We start from the raw sequence: 17,836 nt of genomic DNA on the forward strand, positions 1-17,836 counted from the left end.
TAGGGTTTAAGCATGTATTAACACACACAAAGCCAAAAAAATAATTGAAAGTAGATCAACAATAGCTTTTTCGAGGATTAATCACTTTTCTTTAAAGTTTAATTGCTTTTTACTTTGTGCAAACATGATAGATATGCAATAAGAGTCAAAGAATCCCAACAAGTCATTATTTATATACAATACTAAATAAAATCATTTATTTTCTATGTTTGGATAGAGGGTCTTGAGTTTCATAAAAATATGGCAATCAATAGTTTTTTTAGATAAATTTTTTATTTATCTATAATTTATTTTAATTATGTTAATGTTTCATGTTAATGAATTTTTGTTGAAAAACAATTCTCAACAAAGTTTTAACCTTAAAAATAATTATATCCACTTTGAATTTGATTTTAAATATGTCTATTATTCATGTTTGATTAAAACAAATTCCAACGCATCGATACACATATATGTATTTATGAAGAGGAAGATTTGTTTTTTTTTATAAGAGCAAGCTTCAAGTAAGAGAAAAGATATAAGATAGTGTTTGATTATTTTCTCGAGATAAATAATGAAATGAAAATAGTGAAGACATAAAAGATATATCTCCTTATATATATTTTTTAAAAAAATATAAAAATCCACCTTAAAATTATCCTAAATTTATTTTAAACCTATCTCTTTCTTTTCATTCAAACACGTAATCCAGCACAATTCAAAAGAAAATAGCAATCAAAGATCCTCATTCCCTTTAAGTAAGAATTTTGGAACTCACACATCCAAAGCAAAAGAACATGAATTGTTTGCATTGAAGGAGGTGGTGGTGGTCCAATATATATATATATATATATATATATATAGGAAACTTAGCCTCCATCAAAAGTACCTAACTTTTCCAACCCCTTTAATGTTTGTGGGATCATCAACAAAATAAAATAATTCTATGCTAAGTATATTCTATCAAACAGTCTACTTCCTTTCTCACAATCATCAACTTCTCAATTACAATATATATTCCAGTCATTTAAACCAAATAAAGGGTTTTTGTGTTTGAAGTGTTCACATTTTGGTAGACACGATTTTCTGCTTGGATTTCCCTTTCTTTTTCCCTCTCCCCTCGTAAAGAAGGAGAGAGTATATTTATGTACATGTATCTCCCTTGTTCCTAGAAACATTTATTCTTCATTCCCTTTTTTTCCTTCTAGTGATATTCTCTTGATTTTTGCATCTTTTTCTTCTTGTTTTTAAGAGCAATATTGGGTTTTAAAATCATACTCAATTCGTTTTATTCACTATTATTTATAGTTATCATCTTGAGGCTAGGGTTATAGTTTTCAGGTCGACAGGGGCATCTAGAATTTCTTAGGGACATTAATGAGTGCCAACTAAAATATGGCCATAGGTGTTTAAATATTTTGGCATAATTAGACTTAGGCAGTGTTTGTTTTTATGGTTGGACCATGTATTTGAAATCTTTTTAATTTTAGATAGTTCGACCGTGTATTTTTTAAAAATTTATTAAATAGACTGTTTGGATTTAAAAATATTATTTTGATACATTTTCAACTAAAAAACACTTTTAAAAACAACATTTATCACAATTTCAAAAAAGTTTTAGTCTAGAAAGAGAAGGCAGCCCTAAAGGCTAAAACAATGGACAAATTTTAGGACTCAAAATTAATATGTTTGAGAGTATGTTAGATATTATTTTTTAAAATATTTTTTTAAAAAAAAATATATTAAAATATTTTTTTTATTTTTGATATTAAAACATTAAAATGATTAAAAAACACTAAAAACTATTAATTTAAAACTTTTTAAAAAACATTAAACTTTTTAAAAAATACAATTGAATCACAATGTCAAAAAATGGTCTCACTCCTTCCCTTGTTTATCTTTTGTGACCATAATATATTATTAATGTGAAATCTTGAAAGGGTAATTATCTTCTCTTAATATATAAAAAATAACCTAATTAGTCACCCTAATATACAATTGGATAACATAATTAACATATATGTTTATCGGTTAATTTTTCAAAGGTAAAAATATAAATAAGTTATTTTATTATGCCATTTCATGAAGTTGAGTGTGATTAGTATGCTAAAATACATAATAAAAAATAAAAAATATAGAAAAGATGGAAAAAATACTTTGTTAGAAAAACATGAAAAAAGATATAAAATAAATTTGTATCTGAAAAAATTATTTTAGAATAGATTCATATCCTTTCAAAATAGAAAATTACAAGAAATATATAGTTATTGATTCAATTTATAGCCTTATATAGCCGTGACTAAACGCTACCTAATTAGATAAATAACTCCATTAATTACGTACATATCCCCATATTAATTTTCTAAATAAAAACTATCTTACCCTTCATGAACATGATAAAATGGTTACTATCCCAATAGTCTGTCTTTTCTTTTCCGATATTAACTAAATGCTATCAACTCCATTAATCACACATATGTCCACAAATTAATTTTACTAAATCATTTTTTTTCTCTTTTTTTAATCATTTTTTTTCTCAATTTTACATTATTTTAATGCTTTTTATGTGACCACTGCAATTTTAAAACGTGGATGGCAGCGTAAACAGGAAGCACTTAGGCACCGTTTGGAACGCGGTTGCGGCTGCGTTCCCAAAAAATTTGAATTTTTTTTTTTGCTAAAATTTAATATGGTTTGTACGTTTTGGATCGTTTTGATGTGTTGATGTCAAAAATAATTTTTAAAAAATAAAAAAACATCGTTGGCATGCATTTTGACACGAAAAGTTATTTGAAAAGCACCCGCAACTACACTGCCAAACACACTCTTATTCTTATTATATATATATATATATATATATATATATATATATATATATAAAACAATTGTGCCTTATATCATATACAAACACACATAAAATGCCCAGCAATTTAACCTCCACCTCACTTTCAAAGCCACCTACCGTTAAAAATGCCAAGATTCCCCCCCACATAAGAAAAAGCATCAATCAATAAATATAACATCGAACCTAGTCATCCATTTTTAACGGCTCAAGATTCTTCACCAAAAAGACAGGTATATAAGCCAACTCACATGAGAACATTTCCTTTTCCAACGTTCCATTTGATCGTACGGTCAGTATCGTTTCATCACCACGCGGTACGGTCGTGAGGTGCAGTCTTTCAGAGAGAGAGAGACGAGGCTTGCTTAAAGGGACCTGTGGGCCCAACTCAACTTGGTGATGTTACATTTTACTCCTTTTATTTACTTCATCTTTCGAATCTAGTCCCTGGAAAATGCAAACTTATAATATTCACTAAATATCTCAAACCGGATAGTGAGTAAAATTTTGACCATCCTCACGATTTTTATATATAGATGGTGTTTAATCTTGTTACACAAAAAGTATGTAGTAATTTAAAATTGGTTATATAATAATTAAAAAATATATTTCAGATATTACAATTGGATTTAACCGCTTGTAGAGACAAAAATAGGGTGGGATATTTCTGTTCATGCCCACAAGGCCATGGGATTCAAGATATATTCCACGTGCCACTACGGTAATTTCTGTTTATTTGACTGTTAAATTTGATACTAGGATAAAATTGCTACAATTGAGAACTATAAGGGTAACATTGTGATGATTTATTCTTTATAAACTAAAGTGTAGCTTGATATAACTTCCTAATTGCCTATTATACTCACCACAAAGCATGTAGGATATGCTTGGCACATAGCTCATCCATCTCTAATTGTTTAATTTGAAGTTTTGTTGAACCGTATTTTTATAATTTGATTTGTAGAATAGAATTACTTTAAACCATTTCAAATAAAATTTTAAAAAGCCCAAGTTAATTTCTTGATTAGGTTAGTGTAAAAGGTAGGAGTGATCATTTTCGGTTCGGTTAGGTTTTTTTTTTTAAATAATCAAACCGATTTTTTTTTAAAAAAACTGAAACCGGTTCAAACCGACCGGTTTTGGTTCGGTTTTTTAAAATAAAAACCGGTTCAAATCAGTTTGACTCAGTTTTTTTCCGGTTTGGCTTTGTTTTTTTTCCGATTTGTCTTGATTTTCCTGGTTTGGCTCAGTTTTTTTTGGTTTGGGATTGGGTTCGGTTTTTTCAGTTTCATAGTTGTAAAACCGAACCAATCGATTTTTTCAAAATTCTAATCGGTTTAATATGTTTTTTTTACAGTTCAATTTTTTCAGTTTTCTCAATTTAATTAGTTTTTTTTGCTCACCCCTTATAAAAAGCTTTTATTTATTAAGGGAAGCAAAGGGCCAACCTATATGCAAGACTTGCCTAAAAATATTCTTTTAAGTAGTAATTATTACTAAGTTATTTTTTCCTGAACTAACACAATTGAAAAAATAATTTTAAAATTAACATAATTGAACTTGTTGCGTAAACGAGATTTGTGCAATTTGAGATACACAGGTCTCATTTGAGCAACTCACATGGGCTCAAAAGTTTTCCTTTTTTTTTTTTTTGCTAACTTGTTTATTTATTTAGTCTCTTAATTTTTCTATTTAATTAATTTTAGTTTAATTATTATGATCATTTCATTTGTTGTTTTGCCGGAAAAAAACTAGCTAAAGTTACTATTTTCTTCGAATGAGAATACTAAAAAAAGTAATTGTTTTGCCCGATTTAAATAAAAATAAATTTAATTAATGAAATAATCATAATAATAGAATTAAGATGAGCTAAAAATAAACATTGATGGACTAAATGAGAAAAGAAAGTAAAAGAATAAGCCAACACTAACCAAAGAAAATAAAAAAGAAAAGGAAAGAAGGAAAGAAGGAAAAAAATTAGATGTTAGGAAGACATCACAACTCAATGAAAACATACTTAGGATTATTGAAAAGATATCAACGAAATGAATTTATAGATATCAAGAAAAATCATCTCTAGAGCTTTAAGGAAGTTGTACACACCATTTAAATATGAAAAAAATATTTATTTAATGATGTATATAAGACACTTACAACCATATCAATTTATATATATTTTTTTATGTTAGGTTCATGTCACTCATATGCCTAATTCAAAAGAAAAAAATGACTGTTGTGGTCGCATGAGGGTTTCTCCTCACATGTGCTAGTTTTAAAATGAATTTATTTTTTTAAAAATAAAATATAAAGTAATCAAACCATTATTAAGTAAATAAAGCTTCAATCTCTATTTTGATAAAGTAGCATATCACAAGAATCTCTATTTTAAAATTATCATTTTAAATTTAGATTCAAATGGAAAATATGTGAAATAAAATTCTTATAAATCTAAATTACTTGTAAAACTTTTTTTTGTTCTAGCTATCACCGTCCTAGTAATGGAGTTGGGTGCATACACATCGTCCTGAAATCTAATAGGATTCCAGGGGCATATCTAGCGATATAGCCCCACTTTCATTCAAGGTTTCCTGGGGCGTATCTAACAATATAGCCCCACTTTCATTCAAGGTCTTTTGGCAACACTCTCGAGGGAAAGACAAGACATGGCATTGCAAGCCCAATACCTTTCCTAACTTCCAATCAAATTTCAAGTACTAAACAAAATAGTTTCAGGCAAGTAAGCAACTCACCTCCTCTTCCTCGCATTGCCATATTGCTTTGTTCTGTCTCCTTTCCCTTTTGACATTTTCACAAAGTCAAAGAAAAAGCAAAAAATAAAACACCCACCTCTCTTTGTATAAATAATAATTAACATCTACCAGGTCAAGTGCTCCACCATCATCTCTCTCCTCTCTCTCTCTCTCTCTCTCTCTATCTCTATCTCTCCAATCTTAAAAGTCAGCGCAGTCCTTTCTGCCTTGCATTCACTCTTTTCTTGCCATTATAATTAATACAAAGGCACAGACGTGGGTTAGGATTTCTAGGTAGATCGAGTCTTCAATGGCGGAGGATCAGGACTGGGATTTGTATGCAGTAGTAAGGAGTTGCACCTCTGCTGCTGCTGCTGCTGCTGCTGCTACGAACAGAAACAGCAGCAGCAGCAACATCAGTGAGAATTTTGAGTGCCTGGATTCTTTAACTTTTGATGATGATGATGATGATGATGGAGAATCCAACCCATTTTCTTTTCCAAATCTTGCTTCCCAGCCTAGAAACAACAACTGCTTGCAAGAATTGCAAGATTCTTACAAGCCCTTTTTGCCTAGCTTCACCACCAGTACTGGTCTTCAAGGTAAGAACAGCAACAACAATATTCCTAGCTTCTCCATTTCTGATTTTGGGGTCATTTTTAGTGGCCAAAATCAACCACAACTTGCACAACAACAACAACAACAACCACTAACCACACCATCCACTAGTGTTGCCATCAGTCCCTGGTTCAACAATAGCCAAAAGCAGCCACAGCATGTACAGCAACAACAAAATCAAAGGAGACAATTGCACCAGCAAGGGACTAGCACTTCTTCTCTCTTTCCTTTAAGAACCACACAATCTCAGACCCCAAGAAAAAAGTAAGTAGCTTAATTATATTCTTCATTTCTTGTAAGATAATTATTACTCATAAATGAGAAAACTTTACAAAATGCTCACGCTTAAATTTTCCAACTTTTTTCCTTTTTGACAGAAAAAGTAACCAGAAGAGGCTGATATCGCATGTAACTGCAGAGAATCTCTCTAATGATGTGTGGGCTTGGAGAAAATATGGTCAAAAACCCATCAAAGGCTCTCCCTATCCAAGGTTAGCCCTTTATTCCATTCTCATTTTTGCCTTCCTTTCTTTAAGAAGATTTTGATTCTTGTCACTAAATATGGCCTAAAAATTGGGTTACTTTTCTTTTACAGGAACTACTACAGATGCAGCAGCTCAAAAGGGTGTGCAGCAAGAAAGCAAGTGGAGAGGAGCAATACAGATCCAAATATGTTTATTGTCTGCTACACAGGTGATCACACACACCCACGTCCGACTCACAGGAACTCACTTGCCGGTAGTACAAGAAACAAGGTCCAACAACCAGCTCAAAAGCCGGAAAACAAAGAATCCGAGCATCCCATTTCAGCTGATAGGGGCTCGTCTTCTTCTCCACTTTCAGCCACTAGTTTGTCTCCAAGAACCACACTTTCAGCTCCCATTTACAATATTGAGGCGGTAGGAAACGAGCAAGAAAGCATCAAAACACATAATTTGGAAGGCGGGCATGGATTGATGGGAAGCGATGATCATGAAGATGATGTCGATGATTGTGATAATGACATTAATGACGATTATGATGATGATCTTTTGATTCCAAATATGGCCTTAAATGAAGATCTTATTAAAGGGTTTCAGGAGCTTGTTAGTGGTAATGAAGGTGGTGGTTTAAGCAATAGTCCTGCTTTTGGAGACGACTTTTCCTCTTCTGTTGTTGGTGGCTCAGCCAGCACAGCAGCCGGAGCAACTGATGGTGGTGGCTGCTAATTATATAAGTTGCTAGAAGTTTTCTCTTTTAATATTATTAAAGAAAAATTGGATTTGATGGAAACTTTTTCTCCCCCACCAAGATTGATGTAGAAGATAGAAAGAATCTTTTCCCTCTCCACAATGTCTTTTTTCTTTTCTTTTTTTTGTCTTTTTCCTTGTTTTGTTTTTATTTACATCACTTAATTGATGTTTCAGAATAAATAAAATAAAATACAGTTAGAAAAGCTAAAACATATCTTTATTTTTTCTATTTTTTAATAAAAAAATCAATCAAATTTATTTTTATTTTGTTTTTATCACTATAATAAATTAATTTTTTTTTATATCTATTTTTTGGGAGATTGTAGAGCTTTAGGATTTAACAAAATGAATTTAAGCATGGCATGATGTTTATTAAATTTGGGCTTCCATTCGATTTTTATGTTTAATATATATATAGAACCGTGATAGCGTGTGAAATTTAGCTGTAAATGTTATAAATTTTCACAATGACCAATTTTTAAACCATATATAGAGGACCAAATTTTTCATCTCATTTTCTTTGAAGTTTTTCTATTTTAAATATTCTTGATAGGAATGATCATAGGAAAAATGTGGATAATCAAGGAATCATAGACTTATTATAGTGATTTAGAATTAATCTTAATTGGGAGATTGTAGAGCTTTAGGATTTAACAAAATGAATTTAAGCATGGCATGATGTTTATTAAATTTGGGCTTCCATTCTATTTTTATTTTTAACCCCCCCCCCCTTAAATTAAAAAAAATTATTGATTTGGTTTAATTTTAATTTTAAAAACTAAAATTAATTAAATCGAACCAAACTAAATTATTTCAACCAGAACTTGTCTTAAAAAAACAAAGTATAAAAAAGCATAACCTAACCCTAAATTAAATCCAAAAAAACTCGAACAAGACTCGTCTTCTCACCATCAATTAGTAGGATTTTATTCATTTATTTTTACCAAAAATAAAATTAATTTAATAAAAGGTGAATAGATGGGAAGGAGCACCTCTACATTTGAATTCTAGCCCAATTTTTCTCCATCGTTTAGATAAAAATTGAAGGGAAAAAATCTAGATAAGTCGTGTTGGATGGATGGTGAAACCCTAACAAATGATGATTAACCCTAACAAAAAAGATAGCCTTAATGTTACTTCTTACTGTTTGATTAATGATAATAATTATTACAATCGAGCTTGTAATGATAATTATTCTGCACCAAAATAATAATAATTATCATACAAGTAATTATTTTGTGACCATCCCTTTTAATTGAGCAAGAAACTGCTCATCCATTGAAAAGATGGTGATTGCGCACATGAAGCTCCCTTACATCCACTCCAAAATTAGGGCAATTCTGCTTTTGTGATCATGCAATTAGTGGAATCTACTGTTCAAATCAACAGCAATAAACAAGTATCCTATGTGCAAAAAGATTCAATAATTTCCCACAACATATATAGTTTATATTATTGCTCTAATTCTTTAGGTATATATTGGCTCTAAGGTTTTTTTTTTTTGAAAAGATAGGATACTTGTTTATTGAATAATTTTTATTTTGTACTTGGAATCTTTTATTAAGTAGATGCAATTTTTATTTCATAAAGCATAATTGATAAATATATCTTACTTATTTTTGAGATCTTTTGTTAAATGGGGCATTCGGTTATTATTCAAATGATTCTTAGTTTAAATTGGCTCTCCAAATTAATCTAATCAAACTCAAATGATAATTTGATTAACTTGATTAAAACTTAAATAAGTTTCAAGTTGATTCCTTTTCTTTTTAAAATGATATAATTTTATAATTGATTTAAGTCAATCGATAAACTTATAATCATGAGACTTGAGCTGGACATATACCGATTTAATTTTATATCCACAGGGTTAACTTATTTGAAAATTGATTGATGAAGACATCAATAGATTGAGAGAGATATCAAGTTTTCAGGTATTGGAGTTTCTCATGTACCCACACATCTATGCTTTATTGCTTTTTGATAGGTGCCAAATTCTGAAAATTCTTGAAAACCACCCTTTAGTTTGGTTTTTTTTTAATTATTATTCTCAAAGTAAATATGGCATTTGAAACTTTAGTATAAAATCATAGTAAAAAATACCTCATTCTTTGAATAAATAAATAAATAAAAAGTTTTCCAGCATGAGATTCATAAATTCTAACCAAGAAAATATAATGTAAACATCGATAAAGCAAACTTGAAGAGAGTCAAGTGGGTGCATGAGGTTGCTGGCTCAAAAGTGTGGAAGATTACACAAACCGTGACAAAGACTCAGTCTTTGAGCACCCTTTATCACGAGACAGACACAGGATCCCTTTTCATGCCTGTCGATGACGAGGTTCAAGGTCAAATCTTTTATATTCTTGGACATAAAGAATAGGTCAAACATATCTTCTTCCTCATTTGTTTAATTTCTACTTTTATTTTGCAAAATATATTTTTTTCAATGAAGGAGAAATAAATCTAAGAATCTGACTTTGCTATATATATATATATATATATATATATATATATATATATATATATATATATATATATATATATATATATATATATGATTGTTAAATGGTCAACCCGTAACATCATCAATGAGGTAGTTCAAGATTCTCATGATTTTAAATAATTATGCAAGTTGTTCTTCCTATACTAAGTGTGATATTTTATCACACAAAATGTGACTGTGGCTGGATTGAAAATGTCATTTTGTATTTATTTTTTTATAATAACATTTACGAGGGAAAAAAACACTGAACACAAAATGATAAAATTTTGCTCAAAAGTATCATAATACAGAAACTCTAATTTGTATTCTTATTTTCTCAATATTTTTTCTAATTAAAACTAAATATTACAGTTTTTTAGGCTGCTTATATATAAAAAAAAACAACTAAATGAAGTAAAAATATAATAAAAAAATAAAATTAACTAGGAGAAATATGATAAATTCTAGTAACTTTTGAAGCACATTTAGAGACCTTCCCAATTTAAGAAAACTATGAAATTTTAACTTCATAAAAAAAACATAACCTCTGAAATCTTCTATCTAAAAATTAAATCAAGATTTATATCTATTAACATAAGGTTACATATTAGAGAGAAAAAAATTGCCTGTTAACATAGAGCAAGGTAGAAAAAATGTCTTGCATAAAATATACAAAATATAGAGTATAAAGCTAATAAAAAAACAATATATTTGTCTTGACTCTATATATAAATCTACACACGCATGGTGAAACATTCATTGAAAACGAGGGTGTTAACATAGAGCAAGGTAGAAAGAACTTGGGTGTGTTTATATTTTGTGAATAATGGTAATTTTATTGAGAGAAAAAGTTCACCCTCATTATTTGTGATATCCAATGATGGGATCCACTCATTTAAAAGAAAAAAAGTTAGATTTTTTGAAAAAGTAATTTTGGTAAGATATTCATGTCCAAGAAATATTTTAATCCCAATATTTAAGTTGTTAGGTAATACTTCAAAATATAATATATATATATATATATAATAATTTAAATAATAGTAAAATTTTTTCAAAACATTTCTCACTATTTACCATAATTATTCATTTTATAAAATCTAGACTAGATTGACACACATGTTAATTTAGAAGTTGACTGATCCGCGATCCAAGTCAATTTTGATTGAAAAAAATTAAGGAAATAATTGACTTAACTTGATATAGTAAAAAATCTAGTTTGACTCATAATCTAAGTAAAATTATTTGATTTTTATTTTTATTTTTGTTTAGAATAATACTATTTTGATATTTTAATTTTTTTAAAAAAATTAACCATGATTTACCCTTCTGGTCTATAAAATACACTAGGTCTTCTCTTTAAAATTATGTTCTTGCATACCAACTATCTTTTATTTACTATAAACAGAATGATGCACGGGCCTCACTTTCTCAGCCCATAGACTCCATAGCCCAATCTAAACTCATCTTTCTTAATTATCAAGAAAGAAGAAGAAGAAGAAGAAGAAGAAGAAGAATAAGTGATGATGAATGGTGAGAACATAAAAAAGAAAATTCACCCTAACAGAAAGATAGCTTTGTTATCTTTTGCTTTTTGTTTATTAATAATTATAATTACCATATATTTAGTAATGATAATTATTCCTTACCAAAAAAAAAAAGATAATTATCATAAAACAAATTATTTTCTGACCATCCATTTATGAAATTAATATTTAAAATAATTTAAAACTTATCCCAAATTTAGCTCTCGATCAATAGGTAACCATATTAACCCTTTGTAGTAGCCAAGTTTAAGAACTGTGTATTATATAATACATTAATGTTTTTTAATGAAATTGAGGCTGTTATATATATATATATATATATATATATATATATATATATATTAATGATAAAAGATGGAAACTAGTTTGATTGGGCCAAAATCTTACATGAACCACTGTGGGCTAATCTTAATAGATGGCCCACACTATTTGATCTTAAGCGACCAGGACCCACAGATTTACTCTCAAATTGACGGTCAAGATCTACTCTCTCTCTCTCACTTCTTCTATCCAACCGTACTCGATTACAACTCAAAACAGTTCCTCATTTCTCTCCAAAACCCGAAAGAGAACAACACAACACTGAGAGAGAGAAGAAAAGCAGTCGTGATCCAGTGTGACAATCGGCGATGTTCCTGCGGGCAATCGGACGGCCATTACTGGCGAAGGTGAAGCAAACCACAGGGATCGTTGGATTGGATGTGGCCCCGAATGCGAGAGAAGTGTTGATCAATCTGTACAACAAAACCCTAAAAGAGATCAAAGCAGTTCCGGAAGATGAAGGATACCGTAAAGCAGTGGAGAGCTTTACAACACATAGACTTAAAGTTTGTGAAGAAGAAGTAGACTGGGAGAAGATTGAGGAACGGATTGGATGTGGTCAGGTCGAAGAGCTTATTGAAGAAGCTCAAGATGAGCTCAAGCTCATCGAAAAAATGATCGGTCAGTACATTTCTTAGATTTTATTTTTTTTCCTGATTTATTTCGCTTAGTTTATGGTTTATTAAGATTTATTTGTGCTATAAGTCAATGCTTGTGGCGGAAGATAATTTAGGTTTATATTTAATTTGATTTTTGCTAATAAATGAGCTCAAAAGTATTTTAATCTAGAAAATTATCTTGTATAATAGTGGTTGTTGATTTTGGTTAATTATCATTAAATTGTGTTTTTCCAATGTATGTATTACGAGAGATGAAATTTCAGTCGATTCGAGTGGGGTTTTGTCAATGATGTATTAAGAGATGAGTTTTGGTAGTACATTTGTTATCAAGTTTGGTAATTTGTGCTGAATTCAACTAATTATAGCTCCGAACTAGTTTTTGGTGTGGCGGATGCGGCTAATGGAGGATATTATGATATTAGGGAGTTTTTATGATCCTAAATCGTGTTTTACAACCAATTTAAGCATACTTTGTATGTATGGTTTGAGCATTGCAATTGGCTATGTCCTTCAAACAAACAAACAATGAAATAAAATGAAGTAAATATATAATAGAAAAGTGAAACAAAGAGACTCATGGAGTTTGTCAAGGCAAGCTTGAAATTTCATTTGCAGTGGCCATTCACTACTAACTGGTTTGTTTGATGCTTGTTGGCTAGATACTGTGTCTAAAATATACCAAGATTAGTTTGATCCCTTACATTTTCCACCTTCCTAACTGCAGTGTTAAACTAGGTCTAATGTGAATTGAAGTTTGATTCTATAGGTACATTGTCAATAATGATAGATTTAGAGATGAGGGTTGTAAGTTATTAATGAAGACTTTACTCAAGTCGGTTACATTTAGTTCCTCCATTTTGTTCTGATTTGAGGCACTCATTTTTGTGAGCTTAAATGATGGTCATTATTTTTACCACTTGATATATCATTCTCAGCCTGCTAAGTTTACAAATTTGTATGCTTTGAAGATTTTCATTGTGTATATCTTCTCAAAAGAAGAAAGGGAGAGAGAGACTATGCATATTGATTTTACTTCCATTTGCATTAGAATCATCATTATTTTTTTCTTATGCGCATCTTGTTGGGGAACATGCTGTATCTGAAACATGAATTTCAGCTTTCAAGGTTTGTTAGCTAGCATTTTTATTTTGGGAAGAAACTGCCAAGCAGCTACATGTCAGATCATCAATCATGTCCGGTTAATAATTTCCGCGAAGCCTGCATTGCATGCTAGAGCATTATTATGTATTTTATATCACTTCAACTACTAAGAAAATTTTGTTCTGTTGAGCACAGAGTGGGATCCTTGGGGCGTTCCTGATGACTATGAATGCGAAATTATAGAGAATGATGCTCCCATTCCTAAGCATGTCCCAAGGCATATACCCGGTCCTCTCCCTGCAGAGTTTTACCAGACACTCGAGGCTGTGCAGACAAAGCGTGTGGAACCAAAGGATGCACCTGCTGTCACATCTGGTGAGTCGCAGTCAAAGGAGTAAAATGCTGCTGACAGTTATTTCAGAAAACACTGAGCTTTAGTGTTGAATCTGTTCGTTGTTGTTAGTCATGTTTGTGTTTGTTTTCTTGTAATCCCTATTTTCCAGATTCAAATGGGATTCAATTTATGAGACTCTGGCTTGAGCCATTCAGGCAATAATCCGAATGGGTGTTACAAGAAATTTGATGTTTTTTACAAGTCACTTTTGCTTCCTGTGAAAAATAACACATCTATTATTTGACTGATCAGAATATTGGTGATGGTGATCTCGTTAACACTTGTAATATAAGCTATAACTAGCGCATGTCTGGATGGCAAAGCAATTTCAGAGCTGATGATAGAGCAGTATGTTATTCACCTGCTATCTATTTTATGATCACCGATGGCATGGTGATTTCTTTAATGCGCAAGTAAGGGGAAATAATAAACATGCGAATGTGTCATGATACTGCCAATGCTGCAATAATTATTAGTTGCAAAAGTAGCTGTAAAATGGAAATTCTAAGAATGTCCTGTCCCATAAAGGAAGAAAATTGATTTGCTATTAAATAAAGAATAAGGTTTAGGGTTACCACTTTGGACAAGTCCAGAAAATTCACAAGGATCAGTGCAATACTGTGTGCTCTTCTTAATTGCAGCAGGCCATGTGTGCAATCACAAGTAGAAAACACCATGGTCTCTACAAGTTCAAGTTGTACACAGAGAAGCTTTTAATGGCATATTTAGGAGACTGAGTCCAGTAATCAATATTCTCATACTGGTAAAACTGATCTTCATTATCGTCAGATTGATATCCTTGATCTTTATACTAAGTAGTTAGTGATCCAAGATTTCACATCACACTAGCTCAGGATGTGAACTACAACTCCTTTGTGGAAGAGATGAACCTTTATCCCTCACCGACCTGCGGATCGTTGCAGCTAAATCAGGCCGTCCAGAACTATCATACAAGTTTGCAAGCATCAGATTGAATGCAGGATCTGATGGATCAAGCTTGAGACCTCGGCTGGCTATATCTTCCCCAAGAGGCACAATCCTATGAACTTTGCACGCTGCCAGCAGAGTCTTGTAGATTGATGCATTTGGCCTAATAGGCATGGTTTCTAGTATTTCCATTGCCTCCTCTAGCCGGCCGGCTCGGCCAAGGAGATCAAATAAGCAAACATAGTGATCCAACTGAGGCTCTATGCCATGCATTTCTTTCATTGAATTAAAATACTCGAGACCCATGTCAACCAAACCACCATGAGTGCAAGTGAAAAGCACTAACAAGAACGTAACTGAATCAGGCTTGACTCCGGTCAACCTCATATCATCAAAAGTAGAGAGAGCAGAAGAGATATGCCCATACGATGCCAACACGGATATCAATCCATTCCATGACACGATGTCTGGCTCACTTATTTCTGCAAATGCTCGCTCTGCATCATGTGTAAGTCCACATTTCCCATAAAAGCTAACTAGGCCATTGGAGACTGAAATAAAGCTGCCTAAACCAGATTTCACAGAATAACTATGAAGTTGCATTCCAGTTTCCACGCTATTCAAGCCAGCTGATGCGGATAAGAAGCCGGCCATGCTATATCCATCCATCTTAATGTCATCGTTGAACATGTGATTGATTATATGTAATGCCATTTCATGATGGCCCATCTGATTGAGCCTTGTGGCCAAACCTGTGTATGTGAGGGCATCTCTTTGGCTCATATTTCTAATCAAATGCCATGCATCATCTACCCTTTCATTTCCAGCATAAGCATCTACAAGAGCATTACTGACAACAATATCATGATCAGCATTTGTCTTGATTACATGTCCATGCAGCTTCAATAATTGACTTGCAGATTTTGCTGCCCTACAGGATCTGAGGATGATTGATAGCGTAACAGAATTTGGTTGCAGCCCAGAAGCTGTCATCTCCATATACGAGTCAAAAGAATCTTGATGGAAACCATGTTCAGAAAGGCCAGCAATCAAAGATGTCCAAGAGATTACATCAGGCGACTCTATGCCTTTGAACACTCTCAAGCCATCTTTTACCTCATGAGAGCATTTCATGTACATGTCAACAAGTGCATTTCCAACAGGAACATCATCCTCCAAACCAGCCATGATCACCCTTGCATGGATCTGTCTCCCTAAATCAAGAGACAGAATTAACGAGCAAGCATTCAAAATACTCAGGTATGTAAAATTGTTCGATAAAATTCCAGAGGCCTCCATTTCCTGAAATGCAACTACAGCTTCCCTTAACTTCAAGTTTTGAGCCAACCCAGAGAGAATAGCAGTCCACAAAAACCTATCAGACTCTGGTGTCAGTTTTGAAATCCTTATAGCATCGTCCATCCTCTGGCACTTGGAATACATATGGACAAGGGCAGTCTTCACTACCAAATTCAACTCAACCCCGAAAACTATCAAATGGGCATGAACCACTTTTCCATGTTTCAAACCAAGAAACCCCGCTGCAGCTAAAACCTTAACAAAAGTGAATTCATTTGGATAGACACCAGCCTTAATCATATCAATATAAATCCTCAATGCCTGACTCCATTTCCCTGCTTGAACAAGAGAAGAAATCATCGTTGTCCACGAAACAACATCACCATTATCCACACAATTAAATAGCCTACATGCCTCCTCAATAGAACCGTACTTGGAATACAAATCAATCAAAACGGACCCCAAAATCTGGTTTGACTCAAACCCATGTTTTATGACACATCCATGAATACACTTTCCACCACTGAATTCTCCTAAAGCAGAACAACCCCTTAAAACACTTGAAAAAGTGAATTCATTCGGACAAGGACCAGAACCCATCATTTCCTGAAACATTCCAAGCGCTTCTTCATGTTTTTCATGCTTAACATAAGCAGAAAGAATCCCAGTCCAAGACACAACATCTCTAGATGGCATTTCATCGAAGAACTGGCGTGCATAGTCCAAAGTAAAGCACTTTGAATAGAGAGACAGCAGATTGTTGTTTAGATACAAGTGGTCTTGAAAACCCAGTTTGATTATTGGACTGTGAATGCAAACACCTTGCCTTAAAGATTTGGAGTTGCAGAAGGAAATAAGATGAGAACATGTTTCTTGCAAACAGGGGAGTTCTGTTCTGCTTAAGATCTTTGTTGCTGTTTTACTTATCATCTTGCATAAAGAAGACTACTAAAATCTCCAAATTCTTGAAACATTAAACAAGTTGGACGTGGTTCATGTGTTGGACTTTGAGATTAATTTCTTAGGAATGTTTTTGGGACCTCAGGCCAGGCTCATTCAACTTTGATAAAACCAAAGCCCAGCTGCATGCTCCACGATAAGCTGTGATAAATCTAGCCGACCTGAGTTTTATATCCAACTAAATGAAAATTAATTTGATTAAAATTAATCAATTCAGTAAGTTAATTAATGAATTAATTAAAATCAGAATAAAACTTAATTTAATTAAAAAAATAAATCAAAACTTTGTATTTTAAATTGATTTGTGATGATCGATAAGTTTAACTCCAACGTTGGGTTATAACTACAATAACAAGCTATGTAACTTTTGAAATAATTTTTTTTTAATAAAAAAATCTTGTTTATATGGCATTATAAATAAAATCATGTATATATTAAATATTACTGTTTATGCTAAATATGAAACAGATGATAAAATTTTGTTATTATTGTATGATGTAGAATTATTTCTATTTTTTGGATATATTTATTTTATAAAATAATGATATAAGTAATAAATACAAATAAATCTTACTCATAATAATTAAAAAAAATACCCAGTATTTCAGACTTCCAGATGCTAGTTCAAGCCCTCAGCAACAGAAGCATGGTCCTTGCAACTTTAGCCGTACTCTTAATTGCGTTAATTTTTAAACATCCTACTATACTAGAAAATTTGGAAACTTAATGTACTATTCATATTATTCATATAGTGAAATTTTTTT

The 17,836-nt window shown here is 31.8% G+C and overlaps 3 protein-coding genes across 3 annotated transcripts; 2 read left to right on the forward strand and 1 right to left on the reverse strand.

Annotated features, from left to right (window-relative positions):
* The first annotated feature begins 5,726 nt into the window (after positions 1-5,726).
* LOC133699166 (probable WRKY transcription factor 27) lies at positions 5,727-7,521 on the forward strand. Its single transcript, XM_062122322.1, has 3 exons — positions 5,727-6,453; positions 6,567-6,680; positions 6,785-7,521. Exons 1-3 carry the CDS (start codon positions 5,882-5,884, stop codon positions 7,395-7,397), a joined length of 1,299 nt encoding a protein of 432 aa, XP_061978306.1. The 5' UTR covers positions 5,727-5,881; the 3' UTR covers positions 7,398-7,521.
* Positions 7,522-11,949: 4,428 nt separating this feature from the next.
* LOC133699855 (probable NADH dehydrogenase [ubiquinone] 1 alpha subcomplex subunit 5, mitochondrial) lies at positions 11,950-14,087 on the forward strand. The gene is made up of 2 exons (XM_062123349.1): positions 11,950-12,392; positions 13,688-14,087. Exons 1-2 carry the CDS (start codon positions 12,080-12,082, stop codon positions 13,888-13,890), a joined length of 516 nt encoding a protein of 171 aa, XP_061979333.1. The 5' UTR covers positions 11,950-12,079; the 3' UTR covers positions 13,891-14,087.
* Positions 14,088-14,426: 339 nt separating this feature from the next.
* Positions 14,427-17,188, reverse strand: LOC133699854 (pentatricopeptide repeat-containing protein At5g52850, chloroplastic). Its single transcript, XM_062123348.1, has one exon. The coding sequence runs from the start codon at positions 17,040-17,042 to the stop codon at positions 14,727-14,729; it is 2,316 nt and encodes a 771-aa protein (XP_061979332.1). The 5' UTR covers positions 17,043-17,188; the 3' UTR covers positions 14,427-14,726.
* Positions 17,189-17,836: the final 648 nt, after the last annotated feature.

This window comes from Populus nigra, chromosome 7 (assembly GCF_951802175.1).
Source record: "Populus nigra chromosome 7, ddPopNigr1.1, whole genome shotgun sequence".
Classification (NCBI taxonomy): Eukaryota; Viridiplantae; Streptophyta; class Magnoliopsida; order Malpighiales; family Salicaceae; genus Populus; species Populus nigra.